Below are 24,522 nucleotides of genomic sequence, written 5' to 3'. Positions count from 1 at the left end.
TATGTTAAAAACCTCTCTCTTGAGCTCATTTTCTCTCAATATATAATTCTATCATTCTTCATTCCTCAGTTTCACTTTCCAAAGCAGTGGCTTGTATGCTCTGGGTTCATTTTCTCACCTCCTACTCACTTCTTAGCTACTTCATTCTGACTGTTTTTATTTCTCCATTCACTCAACACTTACTAAACCCTCAATTACTTCCACTTAAAAAAAGGTCCTCTCAAAATTATTTGCATTTGTCTCCTAGAATCATTTGACACCAGTGGCCTCTGCTTTAAACCTGCTCTTCCATGGGTCACAGCACTGTCTGGGTTTTCCTCCCCAAACTCTGAATTTGCTTTTTCTCTATCTCCTTTGCTGAGTTCATCTTTCTTCCATGCATTCAATGTTGAGGTCGCTCAAAGACAATTTCTTAGACTTTCTAATTCTACATATCCACATCTTCCATTAATAAGGCTAAATTATTCAGATGCATTGCTTATTTTTATTTACAGCCTATATATCTCTTTTGGGGTTTCCCAGGTGGTGGTAGTGGTAAAGAACCTGCCTGTCGATGTAGGGGATGCAAGATACATGTGGTTTCCAAGCCCTGGGTCGAGAAGACCCCCTGGAGTATGAAATGGCACCCCATTCCAGTATTCTTGCGTGGAGAATTCCATTTGCAGAGGAGCCTAGCTGGCTACAGGCCATGGGGCCGCAAACAGTCAGAAATGACTGAGTGACTGAGTACACATATTTCTCTTTTGAGCTCCAGATTTACAAATTCTTCTGCTTTCTTGCCTATTTCTATGTTTGAAATGCACATTAGGTAAACTTATCCAAATTGAACTCATGATCTGCTCTCAACCTCATACCTGGTTCTTATCCAATTATCTTAATCTCAATAAAGGTACCATCATCTATCTTGTTATACACTTAATACTCTAGAAATCAGCAAGTGAAGAACTAAAGAACCTCTTGGTGAAAGTTAAAGAGGAGAGTGCAAAAGCTGGCTTAAAACTCAACATTTAGAAAACTAAGATCATGGCATTTGGTCCCATCACTTCATGGCAAATAGATAGGGAAACAATGGAAATAGTGAGAGACTTTATTTTCTTGGGCTCCAAAATCATTGCAGATGGTGACTGCAGCCATGGAATTAAAAGACACTTGCTCCTTGGAAAAAGAGCTATGACCAACCTAGACAGTGTATTAAAAAGCAGAGACATTACTTTGCTGACAAAGGTCCATCTAGTCAAAGCTATGGTTTTCCCACTAGTCACGTATGGATGTGAGAGTTGGACTATAAAGAACGCTGAGTGCCAAAGAATTGATGCTTTTGAACTATGGTGTTGGAAAAGACTCTTGAGAGTCCTTAGACTGCAAGGAGATCCAACCTGTCCATCCTAAAGGAGATCAGCCCTGAATATTAATTGGAAGGACTGGTGCTGAAGCTGAAACTCCAATACTTTGGCCACCTGATGCAAAAAACTGACTCATTTGAAAAGACCCTGATTCAGGGAAAGATTGAGGGCAGGAGGAGAAGGGGATGACAGCAGATGAGATGGTTGGATGGCATCACCGACTCGATGAACATGAGTTTGAACAAGCTCCGGGAGTTGGTGATGGACAGGGAAGCCTGGCGTGCTGTAGTCCATGGGGTTGCAAAGAGTCAGACATGACTGAGCAAATGAACTGAATCTAGAAAACACCCTTGACATCTCCCTACACTCCTTATTATCCAACACATCAGCAGTTCCTACATATTTTTCTGACTTCATTGAGTTGTGCATGATATACAAAAAGTTGCACATATTAGATGTATACATCTTGGTGAGCTTGGACACAGACATGCATTCCTGATGCTATTATCACAAACAAGGTGATATGCACATTTTAATTAGTAATGAGGGCATGGTCTATTGCCTTTTCATCATTCACACTGCCATAGTCCTCAATAGTGTAATTTTCATTAGAGATACTGTTCTTCTATATGCGTCTGACTTCGTCTATTCATAAGCCATATCCTGGGATTATCTTTTGGAAAATAACACCTATCATATTCTCACACTCCTAAAAAGAGCCTTCTCCAATGATGGAATAATTATCAAAATACTACAAGGCTGAAAATACTGTCTCCTAGGTTGCTCTCCAAATTTCTTAACACATACTCAGTGCTCAACCCATATGGTTCAGAGAGTTTTTCATATGATCCGAGGCACATGCATCTAAACAACAGGCTGTTTATAGACCGAACATAATGTAATTCGTCTGGTCTTTCCAACTCAAATGAAGATAAAGAGTAAAACAACTCCAGGCAAAGCAGGCATAGTTTGGTTGACTTTACTTGCATTACAAGATCATCACAAAATTTACAACAAGTTTTAAGGCATTTACATTTAATAGGTTTATTTAATTTTCACAGGATAACCTAAAACAACAAAAACGAAGCTGAATCAAAATTAGACTGAAGCTATCATGTGCTGGGTGTTTAGTCACTCAGTCATGTTCGACTCTTTGTGATCCTATGGACAAGGACCCTCCAGGCTCCTCTGTCCATGGGGATTCTCCAGGCATGAATACTGAAGTGGGTTGCTAGGCCCTTCTCCAGGGGATCTTTCCAACCCAGGGATCAAACCCAGGTCTCCAGCATTGCAGGTGGATTCTTTACTCTCTGAGCCACCTATAACCAGGGAAGTTATCATAAATATGCAAACACTTCTGTTGCTAAAAGATGTCTCTCTTTGTGATACTTAGAACAGCCACTAGGATAAACTAATGTGACCTTGTCCAGTCATTTAAGTACAGTGAGTAATCAATTCTCCATCAATAGATGAATGTTTAAAGAAGATGTGGTGTATATATATATATATGTGTATATATATATATATATATATACACACACACACACACACACATACATACATACATATATACACACACACACATACAATGGAATATTCTACATAAAAATAATGAAATAATGTCATTTGCAGCAACATAGATGGATCTAGAGATTATTTAAGCAAAGTAGGTTTGGAAAAGAAAGAGAAATACAGTATGATATCACATATATGCTGAATATAAAATATGACACAAATTAATTATAAAATGGGGATATTAACAAAAATTGATGGTTTTGAACTGTGGTGCTGGAGAAGGCTCTTGAGAGTCTCTTGGGCTTCAAGGAGATCAAACCACTCAATCCTAAAGGAAATCAACCCTGAATAGTCATTGGAAACACTGATGCTGAAACTGAAGCTCCAATACTTTGGCCACCTGGTGCAAAGAGCTGACTCGTTAGAAAAGACCCTGATGCTGGGAAAGATTAAAGGAAAGAGGAGAAGGGGACGACAGAGGATGAGATGGTTGGATGGTATCACCGACTCGATAGACATGAGTTTGAGCAAGTTCTGGGAGTTGGTGATGGACAGACAAGGAAACCTGGCATGCTGCAGTCTATGGGGTCAAAAAGAGTGGGACACGAATGAGGGACTGAACAACAACAAATTACCAAACTTAAAGGCATCTAAAACTTGAAACATCCAACGTTGCTTAGAGCATTAAATTTCTGCTCCCCCCTCTTTCCTCTCCTGCTGACTTCCTTCTCCTTCCCACGCTCTTTCCCTCTCTCCTTGTCTTCTAACACAGAACAGGAACTCAACGAAAGCAACTTTTTTACCTAATAAAAGGCAGACAAAAGATGTATAGAGATAGTGCACTAAGAAGTATATATTTGTACTTTAGCATAAGAAAACCAAGTTTAACCTTGTGCAGAAAAAAATAAATTCAAATTATATTACATTGATATACCATTTTTCCAATAACAGATTTACAAATGAAAAGCTTGACACATATACTGTCAGACAAGTCGAGGGGAAATAGCTACTTTCCATACATCACTGAAGGGAAAATAAAATTTTTCAAAAGCAATTTGACACTATCTAACGAAAGTACATATGCATTTATCTTTTGATCTAGCCAATCCCACTTCAAAGAATCTACCGTGAAGATTCATCACTGTAAATATGAAACAGCACATGCCCATGACTGCACACTGCAACATGTGTGCGTGTGCACGCTTGCTCAGTCGCTCAGTTGTGTCTGACTCTTTGTTTCCAACCCCATGAAGTGCAGCCCACCAGGCTCCTCTGTCCGTAGGATTTTCCAGGCAAGACTACTGGAGTGGGTTGCCATTTCCTCTTCCAGGGGATCTTTCCGACCCAGGGATAGAACCCATGTTTCCTACATTGGCAGGCAGATTCTTTATCACTGAGCCACCTGGGAAGTCCTATATATAACAACCACTTTATAATAATAAAAGACTGGAAACAACCAAAATTTCCATGGAAAGGGGGAGTGGGTGAGTAAAACGTGATACATTCTGTGGTAAAGTGTTGGCCAAGCCCTTCTCCCTTCTCTATGAGTGTTTAAGTTTCCTAACTATTGAACACTGTACTCCTGGCAACTTGGTAAAAGTAGAATGTCAACTATATCCCAGCATTATCACCTCTGGTGAAAATAACCTCTGATGGGTACATTGCATCTGGATTAAGAGGAACTGTAAATAAATTATAAAGATTTCCCAAAAAACAACTTTTTTTCAAACTACAATTAAATTACACTAAATGGCCCAATGGAAATCAAGTACACTTATTTACAAATATAATGAATACTCTGGTGAGATACAAGTATAAAGACTAATGTCTACTTCTGCATAATAGCTATCATAGTTTTACTAGAACAATAGTGTATAATGTTATCCACAAAGATGTTTACTAAAGTGATCTCTTATCCTTTCCATCTTGAAAAATATTGATGCAGCATGACCTCCTATGAGAAACACTGATAAACATCTCATATAACAACAAAAGAATAAACAACCCAATCAAAAAAAGGGCAGAGGACCCTCAATAGACAATTCTCCAAAGGACACATACAGCCGGCCAACAGATACAGGAAAAGATGCTCAACATCTTTAATTATTAGAGAAATGCAAGTGAGATATTACCTCACATTCGTCAGAATGGTCACCATTAAAAAGTCTACAAGTAGCAAATACTGGAGAGAGTGCAGAGAAAAGTGAACCTTCCTACACTGTTGGTGGGAATGTAGTTGGTGCAGCAATTATGGAAAGCTGTATGGAGGTTCCTCAGAAAATGAAAATAGAGTTGCCATATGGTCCAGCAATCCAACTCCTGGGTATATATCCAGATAAACCTGTAATTCACAAAGATGCATGCACCCCTATGTCCACAGGAGTGCTATTCACAACAGCCAAGACATGGAAACAACTTAACTGTCAGTCCACAGATGAATGGTTTAAGAAGATATGGTGTATATATATATATACACACACACACACACATACACACAATGGAGTATTACCCACACGTGAAAAAGAATGTGATGATGCTATTGGCAGCAACATAGATGAACCTAGAGCTTATCATACTAAATGAGACAAGTTAGAGAAAGGAAGACGAACACCGTATAATATCGCATATATGTTGGATCCAAAATATGACACCAATAAAGCCATCTGTGAAACAGATTCACAGATACCTGATTACCAAGAGGCAGGAGAAGAGGGGAAGGATAAAGTGGGAGTCTGGGGTTAGCAGATGCAAACTTGTACACAGAGGATGAATAAATGTCTATATTCAAATCCTGAGATAAACCAAAATGGAAAAAAATATGGGAAAAGTATATATATATATATAACTGAATAATTTTGCTATACAGCAGAAATTAACACAACATTGTAAATCAACTATACTTAAATTTTAAAAAATTAAAAGCTAAAAACAATAGCTTGAAATCAATAACCTCGGGGGAAAAAAACACTGGTAATAATTCCACTGAGTCTTAAAATTTAAGTACATTTCCTCTTGTGTCCTGATAACAATCAAATTCTCAATTCAAATAGCTAAATAGTTTTAATCATAGACAAGGTAAAACAATCTTTAAATTATTAATTTGTTGAAAATTGGTCCTTGTTTCCAAGTTATCATTTAGGTTTTACAAGTTGTAAATAATATGTCTCAAACAATATTTTCCCAAGTCAAGCTCTAAAACACTGTATCCATTCTAGAAAAATAAGCCCCTTTGTTCAGATTACTGATCTCATTCTGCTGTCAAGGCTAAGGTGTTTAGCAAGACTATTTCCAGGACCCGGACAGGCCATTTTTCTTGGCAATTAGACAACAGATTACCCAGAGCTCAAACGAGAAGACCCAGTGGCCAGGTCCATATCACTCTAACAGTCTACAGATGAGCCGCACAGATGGTGAGATATATTGATTGATGTGGTTGTCTTGGAGGCAGAGTTATCTTAGACATGCCTAACATTTTAGTTGAATGACCTATTAAACATGCCTGTCCCAAGGCAGCTGGATAGATTTTTAAGTAACTATAGTGGTTAAATGTGGAGTCCTGTAGGAAGTTCTGAATATAGTCTTTTCTCTTAATTTTGACTTCTTGTATCTAAGATCCATTTAAGTTTGAGTTGGGGGTAAGGGAAGGAAGGAGCATACAAAGAGATCAGGGAAGTGCATGCAAACAAAATTAAGTTAAATTATTAGGAGTTACAGGGTTAGCTGAATGCGAGTTTTTAGAAGGGAACTTTAATATAAAAATGCTAACTTCAATTGAAATCATCTAGGGTAGTTTTTTTTTTTTCCTACACCAAGGATCTATGAAGAACCAGGAATCTGCTATCAATTTATAACTTTTCCCCTTTCCTATTCTATAGGTGACAGAAGAAAACAGCACAAGATTTTGAGTCAAGGTAATTGGGTTCCTCTGGGACTTTGACCATGTCATTCAAACACTTGCATTATCCGTTTCCTCATTTATAAAATGAGAGTGAATAGATGATCTAAATTCTCTTTGTTGTTGTTTGCTGTTGGAAGTAGTAGAACACAGTGCTAACTGCTCAGTCTCTAGAGTTACAAAGGCATTTGGAATTCTGCCTTCAAGGCATACGTCTATATAACCAATTATTATTACTATAACTCAGTATTTATTGAGTCTTAAAGTCCTTGTCTATAAAATGGAGATGATAATGGTATTCATCATGCAAGTTGTTCTTAGATTTTTTTCACAGCACTTATTAACTTTTATCTAACTCATCATCTTCAAGGTCCACAAGGGTAGTGATTATTGTCTATTTTGTTCACTAATAGAGTCCAAGCATTTTAACAGATACTATGTCTTAGTGGCTTCGACATGTCCGACTCCTTGCAACTCCGTGGACTGTAGCCCACCAGGCTCCTCTGTCCATGGGATTATCCAGGCAAGAATAGTGGAATGGGTTGCCATTTTCTTCTCCAGGGGCTCTTCCAGACCCAGGGATCTAACCCAGGTCTTCTGTAATGCAGGCAAGATTCTTTACCATCTGAGCTACAGGGAAGTCTCTAGCAACTTAATATTTGTCAAATTAATAATTAAATGAAACAATGCATTTAAATGGTTAGTGAAGACACTGGCACACAACAGTTGATAAATGATCCTATAAATGGTCCTGATAAATGGTCAGGACCCAAAGTGCCTTTTCACTATGAAGAAATAGGAATAGAAAAATTAGGGATTTCCAAGGGAAGATGAAGGGGGCCTAAGGACTGGACTGCGGTTTCCAGATATTTGAAAGAGTATAGCATATTACTTTCAAAGAGAAAAATATGATCCAAGATGTAGAAACTACAGAGAGATACTTTTAAAATTCAGAGAAAGGAAGATTTTTCTAACAGAATCACTCAAAGATGAACTGGTGCTCAAGTAAATGTTGTATTATTATCATCCAATCAATTAGAGAACTAAGAAATCTATTTAAGGCTATGAATTTATTATTTCATGAATGAAATGATTTGAAAAGAACTTATCAACAGCACATACAGAATAAATTTTAAAATATACAAAATATTGAATTTTGGCCTTGTGATACCATTGGCAAAAAAATGTAGATGGAAAATGGCAAATATAGTACTTACCAACCTACTTTTCTTGGTTACATGTGATCAAAATACATTTGTTTGTTGATATAACATATGGCTGATAAGCAAGTGCTTCGGATTTGTCTTATTTATGTTAGCAAAGCAGCAGACAGGAGCTGCAGAATCCCTTGTCTGCCTCCCTCCCCATAAAGAAAAACAGGACTGTATAAAGCCAGCTTCTTTCTTGTTCTTTTCATCCCACTGGTAACACTGTACTTTGGAACATCAGAATATTGGCAGTGAGGAGGTTCCTAGATTGTGCAAAACTAGCTGATGCATCACTCTTTCCAACAAGGATGATTTTAAACAAAACGTATGACACCGATGAGAAAGGAATCTCACTCATATCATTTTTATGAAGGATGGTTGGCCTCATATAAAACAGTCCCATCAATCTACTGCCATCAGCTCAGACAGAAGAGAATTAGGTACATAAACTGGCTGTCATAAAATGTAGCCAAGCAGGAGCTAAGTCTCATCACAGAAGGTCAGTTAAGTATTTGGAAAATAAAGGAAGCGTGTTTTCTTTAATGAGCCATCAAAAGCTAATAACAAGTTAGCTGGCTTTTAATTTGGACAGTTACACTTAGAAAGATGGAGTGGTTCTGAAGGTTGTCTCTTCTTTAAATTGGCTACCTAGCGAGAAAAGATGTGATAATATCATGACTTTTTAAAGGTATGAAATGATGAACTGTGTTCACCTTTTCAAACTATGGTGTTGACTTGGATTGTGATGGCTAACTCTATGTGACATCTTGATTGGGCCATAGGGTGCTGAAACATTTGGCCAAACATTATTCTGTCTACAAGGATATGGATGAGATTAACACTTGTATGGGTAGACTGAGTAATGAAGCTTCTTCTCTAAGGTGGGTGGGCCTCATCCAATCAATGGAAAACCTGAAAAAGGTTGAGTCAGAGGAACTCCTCCTTCAAGACTGCTTGAGTTGGGATATTAGTCTTTTCTGGACTTCAGACTGAAACTGAAGCATTCGATTTTCCTGAGTATCTCACCTGCCAGTTTTTGGACCAGAGCTGTAACTTTGATTCTCCTGGGTATCTCTTTTCATAGATACACATTGCTGTTTCTGTTTCTTTGCAGAACACTAACTAATATACTGATTCAACAAGATCAGGAGGAAATGAGATGAGTTGTGCCAATCAAGTATATCATCCAGATAATTAAAGTCAGTCTCTGTAGAAGTAAATCTTTTAGAAACTCATCTGGTAACAATGTGAGTGATCAGGCAATGTGATAACACTTGTGAAATAAAATAATGAGCCAAATTACCAATGCCTTAAAATTAGTACTAAAAGCAATTCCCCCGTTCCAGCCCCAAATTCTAAAATGCTATGTTATAAAAGAAGCTTACACAGCCATTCTTAGAATCAATTTGAGAAGAGACTGCATAAAGTTTGACACATGTTTACTTACCAAGGGGGATTATGCAAGTTATTTTAAAAGCCTTCTCATTTCCTTACAATTCTTTTTTGAGGACTTAAGGATTCCTTATTTTCATATGTTGATTTCTGCTATCATTAGTCATCAGCTCGTGGCCTATCTACTTATTTTCTGTGATTATTTCCAGGCTCTGGTGTTAATGATTTTTAAGCTCTACTTGCACTACAACAGATTAAGCTTCCAAAGCAAAAGGTACCCTCTGAAGCTGCCAAATCCCTGACATTATTACCTGCAAGTGAACTGTCTCCTCGGCACTTACCTGCCCAGAAGCAGGAACTCTCCAGCCAGCCCCAGGCGCCGCATGGCCATCAGCAGCCCTCTCACCGTCATGCCCTCGCAGAAGCAGGCTACCACCCGCGCCTTGGGCAAGTGACTCGTGAGCTTCTTGAGCAGTTTATCGAAGCTCTGCTCCCCCGCATTGCTATAGATTTTGTAAGAATGAGCGATGCAAATCCCTTCCTTGGCTGACATATCTTTGAAAGCTTCCATCCCACTTTCTCCATAGTTGCCTGTAGGGAAACAGAGAAGCAGAGGGGAGAGTGTTGGAGTCACTGGGTAGAGCTGGAATGCGGTGGGGCCAGGAGTGTGCAGGTCCCCTTGGAGTGTTGGATTTGGCACTTGAAGACATGAATGAGATTTTGTTCTTTCACTGATCTGCTTATTTGGACAATATACAGTCAAACTACAGTAGGTATGTACACACTGATCTTTTAAAACTTTTCCACTGAGAGAATATCACAAACAGTACTAGCAATCTGGCTCCTCCTTTGATTCCAAAAAGCTTATACTCTAGTGTGAGATGATAGAAAATATTTACCTGTTTTTTCATTCTGTCTCACTTTCTCATCTCTGTTTCTCATTAGATGATCCTCTCACCCCACTGATTCAGATTTTTGTGTTTAAAGCCATAATATACAGATGCAAAACATATACTTTATGTAGAATAGATGTAAAAATATCTTACTGTCATATTTTACAGACTATTATGCATATATTTTATTACTAATCATGATAGTTTATGGTTTTACTGCAAGTGAAAATTCCAGATCCTTGACTGAGATTTTAGTCTTGTCACAGATAAAAGTATAAGCGCATTTAAAATATTTGCAAGTTTTATATACCATTGGAAAGTTACTGATTCAGGGGGAATAATTCCAAAGTATTTAGCAAAGTTCTGGGGTTAAGGACTCATGGCGATCTTTTAAAATTATGGAACATGGGGATCAAGATTGACGGCTACTTATCGGCCAGGAGGTATATGAAGATATATGTGACCTCATTTAACTTTCAGAATAATATATTTAGACATATATTATGACCTCCTTCCACAGATAAGAAAACAGATGAGGCAGTTAGGTTTACAGTTGTCCAGAGTTACTGTCCCCAGAGGCGGAAAGCTGCATTCTATTCACAGATCTGTCTAAGACTGAAGATTCTACCCCCTCCACTCTTCTACCATTGACTTTTAGGAGACTCGGAAGCCCAATTATATCTGCATTCCTCTTTCCAATTTAAAGGTCATGATGCTTCAATTTTAGATATTTTTGGAGCCTTTTGAGGCCCTATAAATCATGACAGGTTCATTTTATGAGCTTTCAAAAGTTAAGGTGGGAAAGGGCGATTAATTTGAAAAATACAGGAGACAATTACAAGACAACTGAGCTGTGGGACCAAGCTGTGGATGGAAATGGCCTAGCAGTCAGGAGATGGAATTTCACCAGGAGGGGTTGATCTCAAAGGAATAAATGACTAACGAGTCATTCAACTGCACACATTTCACGATAAGACGATAAGAGAGAGAACTCGTAAATAACTATGCCCTGTAACATTTTGATGTATGGAAAGTTAGTTCATACATTTGAGCTCAATGCTCCTTACATCAACTCTGTGATAAAGGTCCTATTATCTTCCTTTTGCAGCTGATGCAACTGGAGCTTGCAATTAGCGGGTAGATGGCAGAGTCTGGGTTTGAACACCTATCTTCTCCCTCCCAGCCCTGAGTGTGCTCCATCACAGCAGCTAAGCACACAGCACATAGGAGCCTCAGACATTGAGGGTGGGTTTTTGTGAAGTTTCATCTTTATGAACAAACTGTAAAGAGCTAAAGCAGAGCTAGACCCTTTATAGCAGCTTGAGCCCCAGCCAACAAACACTAGTAGACCATCTGCATGTTTCCTTCTTCAGAAGTAAAGCAAGAAGAAGCCTCTATGATGATGGCAAGTAGGCAATTTAGTTATTTTTCAATTAACAAAGTTTAAAGGGCTCTTCCTGAAAAATGTGCCGAGGGGGCTACATTACCAGTCTTACACTAACCTGAGTAATCTATTTTTTTCTGATCATTTTTAGCCAGCTCTACTTTTCAATTGACTGTCTTGCACTTGATGGTTACATTAATGCTGGAAGATTTGCAAAAGTAATTTGATATTAGTGCATAATGATTGTGATGGCAATGATGAAAATTCTCAATATATTCATAGTTAAATAGAAAAAATACCTTTACAAAGTAATAATCTTTAGCATGCCTTCTAATAGCCTTGTTTAAACATTGTGTGTTTATACAGTAAGTTATATAGAAGCAGCTTGTAAGAGAGAACTTTGTTATTAGGTCTGGGTTCTAATTTAGCTTTTATCATTTCTAAGTCTCAGTTTTATCACCTGAAAATCACAAACAACACTGCCTAATATATGGGCTTTTGCATATCATAATTTATTAATGTAAAATATCTATGGGCTTCTTTGGTGGCTCAGTGGTAAAAAAATCTGCCTGCTATACAGGAGATGCTGGTTCTATCCCTGGGTTGGAAACATACCCTGGGGAAGGAAATGGCAACCCACTCTAGTATTCTTTCCTGAGAAATCCCATGGACAGAGGAGACTGGCAGGCCACAGTCCAGAGGGTTGCAAAAGAGCAGGTCATGACTTAACAATTAAACAACAACAAAATACTTTATAGGCAGCCTGGACCTAATAACACTTCAGGTGTGCCGAATCACTTCAGTCGTGTCTGATTCTTTCAGATCCTATGGACTGCATCCTGCCAGGCTCCTCTGTCCATGGGGCTTCTCCAGGCAAGAATACCAGAGTGGGTTCCCATTTCCTCCTCCAGGGGATATTCCTGACTCAGGGATCAAACCCTTGTCTCTTGTGGCTCCTACACTGCAGGCAGATTCTTGACCCTGAACCACCAGGGAAGCCCCAGTAATTGCATACATTGGGGTTATAAAGAATATTCTAGTAAAGATACTCTCTCTTGGAGCAACTAAAATGAATCATGGAGCAAATGGCATTAATCCTGAATATTAGACTAAAAAATAAGCTTAAACTAGTGAGGGAAATATGATTTTCTCAGGGCAAAGTCCAAGCAGTATTCTTTAAAATTAAAATAGAAAAGAGTTGTAATGTATGTTTAACATAAAAATTCTGCAGAATACTAATTTTAAGTTCATAAAAGAAACCTCCTGTAAGCTGGGAATTAAAAAATGGGAGTATGTGCTCCAGTAAAATTGGAAAGCTTTAAGTGTTTAGATTTTTCAGCAGTTGATATAATGACTATATTTTAGAATTGTATATTTTAAAATAAAGGAGAAACTAAAAACTTTCATAGGCTTCTTGAAGAAAATGAAATTGATTTCAAGCAGGGTACAGAATGAAACAAAGGTGATGGAGAAAGGAAGATGTGGTGTAAAATAAGAAACTAGTCTGTGGCTTCATTTCAAGCCACTGGTTAAAGGAAGAAAGAATCCATGTGACACTCTTCTTCAAGTAGCAGAAACCCTGTGGCTGGGAACTATGAGAATAAAATGTAATCATAGTCCAGTTTACTCTCAGTCCACATTATAGTTGCAATGATTCAAATATCAGTTATTGATCTTTCAACTGTATAAATCCACACATACACGAAGTTCAGTTCAATTCAGTTCAGTCGCTCAGTCATGTCCAGCTCTTTGTGACCCCATGGACTGCAGCACGCCGGGCCTCACTGTCCATCACCACTCCCGGAGCTTGCTCAAACTCATGTCCATCGAGTCGGTGATGCCATCCAACCATCTCATCCTCTGTCATCCCCTTCTCCTCCCACCCTCAATCTTTCCCAGCATTAGGGTCTTTTCAAATGAGTCAGTTCTTCAAATCAGGTGGCCAAAGTATTGGAGTTTCAGCTTCAACACTACACAAGCTAGAAAACTTATTATGTAATAGAAAATACTATGTAAGCAATCTTTCCATTGAAAATTAAGGAGAAAGATTATAGGTTGAGCTGTGGAAGTAGGGAGAACTGACCAGAAAGGGAAGGGTATTAAAATACTCCACTCAGTATTTGGAAGTGAAGATACCCAGAGAACAAAAGAGAGATGATTAACAGAATTATCTGAATCTTAATATATGAGATTAATAATACAATTATACTAAGATGAAATAATATATGTGAATTAAGAGATGTCTTATGCTGAAGCTCCAGTACTTTGGCCACCTGATGCAAAGAATGGACTCATTGGAAAATACCTTGATACTGGGAAAGACTGAGGGCAGGAGGAGAAGGGGATGACAGAGGATGAGATGGTTGGATGGCATCACCGATGCAATGGACATGAGTCTGAGCAATTTCCAGGAGACAGTGAAGGACAGGGAAGCCTGGCGTGTTCCCTCCCATGGGGTCACAAAGAGTCAGACATGACTTAGTGACTGAAGAACAACAACAAGAGATGTGTATTTTCCATAAATTAAAAAGTAGGCTTTAAAAAAGCAAGCATATATTCATAGTGCTTAGAAATATGAAGGTGAAAAAACAGAAAAAAAAAAAACCCTAAAATTTTCTTTCTTACTTTAAGCCATTCTCAACAATATGATTTTGAAAAATATAAAAGTACAAGTTCGATGAAAAAATTTAAATAACATACTTAAAAGTTACTGAAATTGGAGAGTAGATATGGGCAGTTTTAAATGGAATGCCAAGTGAATATCACTGAATAAAGAAAATCAGCCTGCTGATAGGATAAAATTTTCCTATAATTTCCTTGATTCCAACATAAAATTGTTAAGATTAATTATAACTTTTAGATATCCTGGCTTATTTCTGATAAGAGACACTCATGAAATTATTACAAAACAATCTCAGTAATAAAAATAACTTGAGAAATTTTGGGGAAGCTAATTTTGTAAACAGTATTATTACAAAGCAAAATTGATCTGAATCAAATGTTATCTCAAACAACTGCTTAGATATCATTTTGTTTTGGTTCAATGTTTCTATCACATCAGTTAGATTTTGCTACATTGTTTTTCAAAACTTTAATTCGCATGCATTTTTTTCCATTTCAACCACAGAATGAGAACCTAATGAATGAAAATGTAAAATAGGATCAAGGTTATTCTTTTTCTTATATCAAGAAAGATAACAATCCTGAAGCCACAGCAGAATGCTTAATTCACATTTATTCTAAGAGCAGATACTCTACTTAAAATCAAATGAGGCATTTCATTTCTAGCATGCCAGAAAAACTTTACAATTGAGATGGTTTCCACAAGATGTTATACATCTAAATTAAAATAGAAAAGTCCAGTTAATTTGTCTCCTTCCTGTCAAATGACCTCTACTTATTGTTGATATCTGCTTACTTTAATATTAAGCTCAAGGAATTTTTCTGCAAACTCTTCCCAACCTATGTATCCCTGCATACATTTGTCATTCAGTGTTCCAATAGAGAATTGGTTTTATTTGTCTTTGCTCCAATAAGACTATATACCTTCAGGACATGTATATTATTCTCTTTTGTATTCTTAAGTCCTTAAAGGGGCCTGGAAGATAGCTTGCACAAGCAGAATAAAAAAAAAATAAGTGAATGAATGAGCAGATACAAAGTTATCAACATTAAAAGGAAATCTTCCAGATGAAAATATTTGTACAATTAACTATCCTACCTGAAATCAGAACTGCAATGGTTGTGTCTAGAATGTATCATGCTACTGAATGATTATATATTATTCCACTAAAAACCTGACAGACAGAACTGTACCACAGTCAAAACATCTAGATTATTTCCCGATGGCTTCGATATTCAGATAATAAGAGCTTCTAATATTTCACCCTTGACTGTCATTTAAAGCTAGATGCTTTCACCAGTACTGTTTGACCTGTACTGTTTCAGGAAGGGTCTGGAAGCATCTGCCTCCATTTGTATAAAGTACACAGTGAAAACAAGACTTGCTAAAGAATGACTTTAAATCTTTCTTTTAACCTAAGAGAGATTATTTATTTTAAATTTGTGTTTAAAGGCATAGGCATGGAACAATCCTTTAGTATGCAATGCACAGCCACAGATGACTACTATTTCAGGAGGCACCAATTCACTATTAGTAAAGACTGTGCTGCTGTGGCTCAAACATACTTGGGGACAGATAATAAAGTACGGCGCCATTGATAAGCTGTATCTGGTAAATGAGTTTTTTTTCTGGCAAAATGTCCATTGGAGGTATGATTCAAATCATAAATCTGTGTGTATTAGAGAAACTGATCATAAGAATAAAAGTTAAACTAATAGAATCATACTAAAGAGACACAAATAATTTTCTCTAACAGTTGTTTCCTTTTTTCCGTTGTACTTTTACTTCTCCCACCATAATCAGACCTTCAATATTACTTACTTGGTAGCATAACCTCTTATCATCTCCTATCTTTCATTTTGGGGGTCTTACTTCTTATGTTCCTTCATATGGAACATACCCCACATCTTCCCACTTATTTAGTTTTATTCATGATGCTCTTTCTACCTGGAATACCTATTTCCCATTTCTCTATGTTGAAATCTTACCACTTCTCTATGTTGAATTCTTTCTGTTCCAACTCAACTGCCCAGGGTGTAACTTAAGATGTAGACCACATCTCCCTAGTGCCATCCAGCAAATGCTTGTGGGATAAAACTGACCTGCTCCATCATGCTTTCCAAGGATCTCCCTAGAGGGATAGTATAACCTAGATATTCATTTGACAAATATTAGTTAATTAATTACATACAGGTATAATACTAGGCACATGGTAGACTCTAGATATTAACACATTGGAGCCTATTGCTCTATTTTATAGAGCATAATTATGAAGTGCATAATTTTTGCTATTTGTAATTGCTGGAAAAGTTTATAATTGTATTTCCTTCATTTTTTTTTCAGTTGGGGGGGTGACTGTACCGTGCAGCATGTGGGATCTCACTTCCCCATGGAGGACCTTAGTTTCCAATCAGAGATGAAATATGTGCATGCCCTTTGCATTAGAAGCACAGAGTCTTAATCACTGGACTGCCAAGAAAGTCCTACTCAGGGATATTTTGAACACAAAGATAAAATTTTGGAAGAGTAAATTTATTTGTTCAAATATAATCATCAAGTGGATGCTAAAAAAATGTAAAAACTGGACTTCCCTGGTGAGTCCAGTGGTTAAGAATTCGACTGCCAATGCAGGGGATGTGGGTTCAATGCCTGGTCAGGTTAGATCCCACATATGGGGGAACGGCAAGGCCTGGGCACCATAGTTACTGACACCTGCAAGCTCCAGAGTAACGAGTAACTCACTGCGACTAGAGCGCAACCTCTGCTGCCCGCAACCAGAGAAAGCCCTCAAAGACCCAGTGCCGCCAGAGACAAATAATTTTATTTCAAAACATGTAAATCTAGTCTTTCAGAAAAGGAAATGTAATTCACTTTAAAAAAATACTGAGCTTGGACTTCCACATTAAGAGATTTTTTCCCCCTTTTATTTGACACAAATTATCTTTTTTTTCCAAAAGGAAATTAAGATTCTCAATATAAATAATAATTTATAAATACATTCCAAGTGGTTTTTACTCCTGATTTCCTGTTGCTATTATAAACAGCATATTTTGTTGGCAACTACTGGTGAAGGAAAACGCTGCCATTTTTCATGGGAGTTACTGCCTGGCACAATACCAACCCCCAAAATACGTGTGGGCAGGATTAATCAGTGAGTGCCTAATCACCACTTCCCGGCCGTTCACGGGGCCATAAGCATTCATCAAGTGATCCTAGACAAAACTGCCCATATTGAGTGGGCTGTGTCTTGGTTAAGCTCGTGGTTAATTAAACAACCGGGAGCGAGAAAAGCCAGAGAGACAAACACCTCTTCTCATTTCATCACCATCTCTTTTGAAGTCGTTCCCCCTTTCAGAAATGTGTGTCCTTCCCCATTACAGCCATATGCACAATGAGTAGAGCAATTCCAAACTCTCTACTGACTCACTGGTGTCTATTCACTTCCCGGCACAAAACAATACAGTTCTTCAAGGCAGATGTTTCTCTCCTCAGAACAAAACAACGCAACACATACTCTCATAAGACTCCACAAACGATGGCAAATGCCTTTGTCGTGAAAACCTTTGCTAACAGATTTCCAAGCTTGGGCCATTTATTTAAAATCTTACCCTGGAGTCTGTCTATGACATGACCCACAGAGCAGATTATTCACGGTGAGGCAGGACATTATTGAATTTCATCCAAGATTTTTTTTTTTTAATTTTAAATTTATTTTATTTTTAAACTTACTAGAAGGATTTCATTCTGCAAACTCACTGGAGACATTATACCAGGCAAGGAGTATATAAGCAACATTTGAGCAATACTCCAATAGATAATTCAGAAAAATAAAGCTAGTATAGCATAACAGTAATTTGGATTTTGAAATACACACAGAAATAATAATTATGGAATCCTAACCAGGGATATTAGAATTTGTCAGAAAAGTATGTGCCAAGTGCATTGCTGAGTGGTATAATGTGTTGCTGAACTGTTTTTTTTTTTTTTTTTTTTTTTTTTGCTACCAGGCATGGTGCTAGAAAAAGAAATTTGATCTTCAGAACAAAGGTACAAGTTGACCATACAAATCCATACATGGCAGATGTCATGAAATCAAATAAATGAAATAAAAATATATGGGAGCTGACTTGTGTAAAAATCACACTGCTGCTGCTGCTGCTAAGTCGCTTCAGTCGTGTCCGACTCTGTGCGACCCCATAGATGGCAGCCCACCAGGCTCCCCCGTCCCTGGGATTCTCCAGGCAAGAACACTGGAGTGAGTTGCCATTTCCTTCTCCAATGCATGAAAGTGAAAAGTGAAAGTGAAGTCTCACAGTTGTGTCTGACTCTTTGCGACCCCATGGACTGCAGCCTACCAGGCTCCTCTGTCCATGGGATTTTCCAGGCAAGAGTACTGGTGTGGGGTGCCAACAGGTCAATTAAATTATAGCCAGTATGAGTGCCATCTGTGGTTCTGTAATGTGGGTTGCTGGGGGTTGGAATAAAAAATTATGATAACTAGCTCTTCCAGTAACTCTAGTTCACACAACTGAGTTGAACTGAGATAGCCAAAACTGAAAGAGAATCAAAGTTAGAAAAAGTATCAAGTTTTAGAATTTATTTTAGATTTATTTTAAAATTTCTGCCAAGTAGAAATGCCAAATTGGAAATTGAATGACATTCTGGCTCAGAAAAGAAAAGTTAAAATTGGAAGTATTTGAGATCATCAGAATATGGACAGCAACAGTAATAGATGAACATGTAGGATGCGAAAGGAAAAGAGCTCTGCTTACATCCTAAAGAATTCAAATATTTATGCATTAACTGAAAAGACAAAGCTATCAAAGATAACGGAGAAGAAACCAAGAGAATGTATGGCTATGGGAATGAAGATAACAGAGTGTTTTACTTTCTTCTGGACATTAACAGTGTGACTACTAAAATGAGATGCATAGTGGAAAAAATCCACTGATTTTGGCAACACAGCCAAAGCCATAAAGGAGTAGACTGTGAGTAAATGGGAGTCAGAGAGTGAAGACAATATATTTATACAACTTTTTTGAGAGATGCTTGGCAGTGAAGAAAAGCTAAGAAGTATGATGACAATAGGAAGAGAATGTGGAAGCCCAAGGACGGATTTTATTTCTAGATATGGGTACCTTGTGTGTGTGTGTGTGTGTGCTAGGCTGTTCAGTCATGTCTGACTCTTTGTAGCTCCATGGACTGCAGACTACCAGGCTTCTGGTCCATGGAATTTTCCAGGCAAGGATACTGGAGTGGGTTGCCATTTCCTACTCCAGGGGATCTTCCTGACCTAGGGATCAAACCCACGTCTCCTGCATCTCCTGCCTTGATGGGCTGATTCATTACTACTAGCGTCACCTGGGAAGCCCACAGGGCACCTTAGGGAAAGTTATTAGACCAGAACATGGGGCAAAGTAATTACTCATGACAGTTTTAATCATCATTATCAACAACATTTACCTAGATCCTGTGGAATTAGCTGATAAAAGGTTAATAGTATGTACCAAACACTGCACTGGTCACTTCAAATTAAACTAGTAATAAGAACTCCTACTGCTATTATTTAAACCAACCAATCCTATGCTGCTAAGTCACTTCAGTCATGTCCAACTCTGTGCGACCCCATAGACAGCAGCCCACCAGGCTCTGCTGCCCCTGGGATTCTCCAGACAAGAACACTGGAGTGGGTTGCCATTTCCTTCTCCAATGCATGAAAGTGAAAAGTGAAAGTAAAGTCACTCAGTGGTATCCGACTCTTAGCGACCCCATGGACTGCAGCTTACCAGGCTCCTCCATCCATGGGATTTTCCAGGCAAGAGTACTGGGGTGCCATTGCCTTCTCCAAACCAATCCTATGAGGTAGCTATTATTTCCCACATTTATATAACAGAGCATTTATGCTGAAATAATTTGCCAAATAATTGATATCTAGTGAGTAGAAGAGCTCGAATTTCACTGTTCATCTGTTAAATTTCAAAGTCATGCTCCTTTCCTTTAGTACATTATTGCCCTTAAAGCCCTGAGAGAGAATCACTCAATTTTGTTCGGCGGCTCTTCCAAAGGCATTCACCCACCACAAAGTGTTTCATCTGAATCCAATTTGAGATACTACCAAATAGAATTCATCTCAGCAAACATGTTATTTAACAAACAGAGTTCTTTTGCCCAATTTCTAGAAATATTATAGACATGTATTATTTAGTACTAAATGACCCAATCCACATCATTACAGAGAATTGATGTTTAAATATCAAGAGTCTTCCTACAAAATATACAGTGGTTAACTATAGTTTTTCTATAGAAAAGGGCTGGAAAATAAGAAGAGGCTTCTGGAAATAGACACGCCATCACACTTATTATTAAATACTTAACTAAATCTTCATTGCAGAGGAAGGAAGGACTTCAGCGGCACAGTGGGAACAGAAAAACCTGGTTCTGACGTTAAAAGGGATACAGTATTTTAATTGTTACCTTGCTGCTGCTGCCGCTGTTGTTTTAGTCACCGTGCTGTCTTGACTCTTTTGCTACCCCACGGACTGTAGCCCACCAGGCTGCTCTGTCCATGAGGTTCTCCACGCAAGAATACCGGAGTGGGTTGCCATTTCCTTCTGCAGGGATCGAACCCAAGTCTCCTGCATTAGTAGGCAGATCTTTTCCACTAAGCCACCAGGGAAGCCCCAGTTATCTTGTTAGTATAACTTAAACTGAGATTTGAAAGTGAAAACATATCAATTTATTAATCTTCTGAAAAAAATAACTGTTTTTGCCTTTGTTCTTTTTCCTGGCTATTCTTCCCAGAGGAAAATGAAAAGTTGAGACAGAAGCTATGACCCAGATTCCCACTGTAACCCTGCAGAACTCAACTGCCTTCTGCTTTCCTTGTAAGCTGTCAACTTCCCAGCTGAAACCTGCAGTGCATGTCTCATTAAGGGTGATTCCATTTCCACAGAAAGGACACGTCTCTATACGGAACTGTGTGTCAGTGGGTTGGGCGGGTTGGTGAGCTATTCACTGTGCCTCTGTTTTAGCTCACTAGCCACCTCTGATCCTCAGTTCTAACTGGATCTAATGACAACCCAGAAATTCTCCCATCGCCAGATGAAGGCAGAAAATTCTCTGCAGCACAGCCAAATCTGTTCAAGCTTGACAGCCTTTGCTGAAAAGAAGAAACTTCTTTGACAGCAGCTCCCTGGCCTGCCACCACCTTCTTCAGTGCAGATCTGTCCTGTGTGGGTTCTGTGGCTGCCAGTCCCCTCTGGAAGGACTCAGTGACTCCTACGGTACTGAGAGGAGGAGCTCAGTTTGGAAATGTCTGTCTGCACCATCATTCATGGCAGGATTCAGAAATGAGTAGAAAGAACTGAAGTGTTGTGTAATGGCTGTGCTGCTGCTGTTGTTGCTGTTGCTAAATTCTAAGCTCCATTCAGGAGGGCGTCAACCATGCTGGGTTCTGGGATTATGGCCCTGGTGACTGTCCTCTCAAGTTGAGATCTTTGCTGTCCAATATCGTTGCCACTGGCCACATGTGGCAAATAAGCATTTGACAAATAGCTAATTCACACTGAGGCACTTTCAGCATAAAACAAAATAGATTTCACAGAAAAAACAAAATAGATTTCAAAAAAAAAGACAATGTAAAACATAATATTGATTACATGTTGAAATGATAAATTTTTGGATGTATTCAGTTAAATAAAATACGGTTTAGACATTAATTTCACTTCTTTTTACCTTTTCTTAAAACCATACACATGGCTAGCATTATTATCTTTATTAGAGAGGAATGAATTATGTATATAAAGAGATTTATATCCTATAATTTTAGTGTAGAATCTAAATTTCTTAGGATACTCTATGACATCCAGGAGTTTTTATTATCTAGCATCTAGCCTTTTTCTCCAGTCTTATTGCTTTTCTTTCTTTATGTATACACACATATTTCAGCCATACCAAAAATATATAGACCACCAAATACACCATGCTTTCTCCTATCTCTAATTTCACAACACTCCTTGTTATTGCAAAATTCCTCTGTTTAATTCCTGCTCATACTTCAACACTCAGCTGAAAGGGACAGAATTCTCGAGCGCTTCAATTCAAAATAAATAACCTCCATTATGACCAACCTAGATAGCATATTGAAAAGCAGAGACATTACTTTGCCAACAAAGGTTCGTCTAGTCAAGGCTATGGTTTTTCCAGTGGTCATGTACGGATGCAAGAGTTGGACTGTGAAGAAAGCTGAGTGCTGAAGAATTGATGCTTTTGAACTGTGGTGTTGGAGAAGACTCTTGAGAGTCCCTTGGACTGCAAGGAGATCCAACCAATCCATTCTGAAGGAGATCAGCCCTGGGCGTTCTTTGGAAAGAATGATGCTAAAGCTGAAACTCCAGTACTTTGGCCACCTCATGCAAAGAGTTGACTCATTGGAAAAGACTCTGATGCTGGGAGGGATTGGGAGCAGGAGGAAGAGGGGACGACAGAAGATGAGATGGCTGGATGGCATCACAAACTCGATGGATGTGAGTTTGAGTGAACTCTGGGAGATGGTGATGGACAGGGAGGCCTGGTGTGCTGCGATTCATGGGGTTGCAAAGAGTCGGATACGACTGAGCAACTGAACTGAACTGAACTGAACTGAAAGACCCTGATGCTGGGAAAGACTGAAGGCGGGAGGAGAAGGGGACAACAGAGGATGAGATGGTTGGATGGCATCACTGATGTGATGAACATGAATTTGAGTAGGCTCCAGGAGTTGGTGATGGACAGGGAAGCTTGGCGTGCTGTAGTCCATGGGGTTGCAGCGTTGGACATGACTGAATGACTGAACTGAACTGATGCCTCAATGGGGTCACAAAGAGTAAGACACGACTGAGCATCTAACACTTTCCCTTTCACTATGCCTTCATTGCTGACCCCCACTTCAATGTCACAAGATTTTTCACGTTTTATTGAAATTATATATTTGTTTGACTTTCTAACATGCTGTGAGTTATTGACCAAAAAGGATTACATCTTAATTACCCATTTTTCTCCAGAGCCTTGGCAGCCTTAAGTATGTGCTGAATAAATGCATTTTGGAAAATGAGTATTGAGTTTTCCACCAGCTTTATAGAGATATAAATGACATATCAGTCAGTCAGTTCAGTCAGATAACACTGTCTAAGTCTTTAAGGTGTGAACATGATGATTCTATATATGTATTTAATGCGAAATGACTACCACAATAAGGTTAGTTAACATATCTGTCACTTCATATATTTACCAGGAATTTTTTTTTTTTTGGTGAGAATATTTATCTCACCAAAAGATCTAGTCTCTTAGCAACTTTCACGTGTACAATACCACATTGATAACTGCAGTCACTATACTGCATATTATATTCTGGGAACTTATTCATCTTATAAGATAAAGTTTGTATCTTGACCAACATCTCCCCGTTTCCCCTCCTCACCCAGCCATGGGCAACCCCCAGTTTACTCTTTGTGTCTATGAGTTGTTTTTTGTTTTTTGTTTTTCCACAAATAAGTGAGATCACACAGTATTTGTGTTTTTCTCTGCTTGACTTATTTCACTTAGAGTAATGCCCTCGAGGTTCATAGACTTTCCATTCATAAATTATTTGAGCATTGACTATGAATAGCTGTGCAAAGCATCTCTGGTATTGAAACTAATATGCATTCATTGTGATCCAAAAGAGCTAGAGTTGGACTTAGATCTATGAGGAAGGGGAGCACCAATCAGTAACCTGTACCTCGGACAGAGTGAGGAGATAGTGTCTGAAATTTTGTTCTTCAACATATCACCCACCATATTATATGTGGTCTCTGTAAAATATGATATGTATACGGTCCACAGAGTGGGATTTTAAATCTGCCTCCTACATTGTTTTATGAAGTTGCAATGATTATAAAGAGAATTTCACTTTTTCTTACACTGTCTTCACATTTTTCTTATACTTACTTGCTCAAATTTCAATTTTCCATTTCTCAAGACTACTCCATTTCAAATTCCATTTGCCATTTTTCAATATACATTCCATTCTGCATTTCATTTTCCATTGCTCAATATATATTTTGAGCCTTGAGGGTAATTCCTAAGCTAAGTTTGCTTTGTAAAAGTAAATGTTTCCAGAGTCAAAAATTCTACCTAAAGCAGAGTTACTAGAAAGGTGTCTAGTAACATTAAGAAAACTACCATCATTGAAGTGGGAAATTTTGTAACTTATATAACTACTCTTCATTCAATTATTTGTTCTACCTCATT

At 38.2% G+C, this 24,522-nt stretch overlaps 1 protein-coding gene across 3 annotated transcripts in view; it reads right to left on the bottom strand.

The window, feature by feature from the left end:
• The window catches only part of GRM5 (glutamate metabotropic receptor 5), a 661,611-nt gene that overhangs the window by 401,864 nt on the left and 235,225 nt on the right, over window positions 1–24,522 (bottom strand). For all 3 annotated transcript variants that reach the window (XM_025286183.3, XM_025286182.3, XM_025286184.3), the window contains exon 3: window positions 9,695–9,944. In XM_025286183.3, the coding sequence (XP_025141968.1) occupies window positions 9,695–9,944 (250 nt within the window). The remainder of the gene's footprint in view (window positions 1–9,694; window positions 9,945–24,522) is intronic.

Source organism: Bubalus bubalis, chromosome 5 (genome assembly GCF_019923935.1).
Source record: "Bubalus bubalis isolate 160015118507 breed Murrah chromosome 5, NDDB_SH_1, whole genome shotgun sequence".
Lineage (NCBI taxonomy): Eukaryota > Metazoa > Chordata > Mammalia > Artiodactyla > Bovidae > Bubalus > Bubalus bubalis.
The sequence above is the reverse complement of the archived record's forward strand: the minus strand, read 5'-3'. Positions and strand labels throughout refer to the sequence as shown.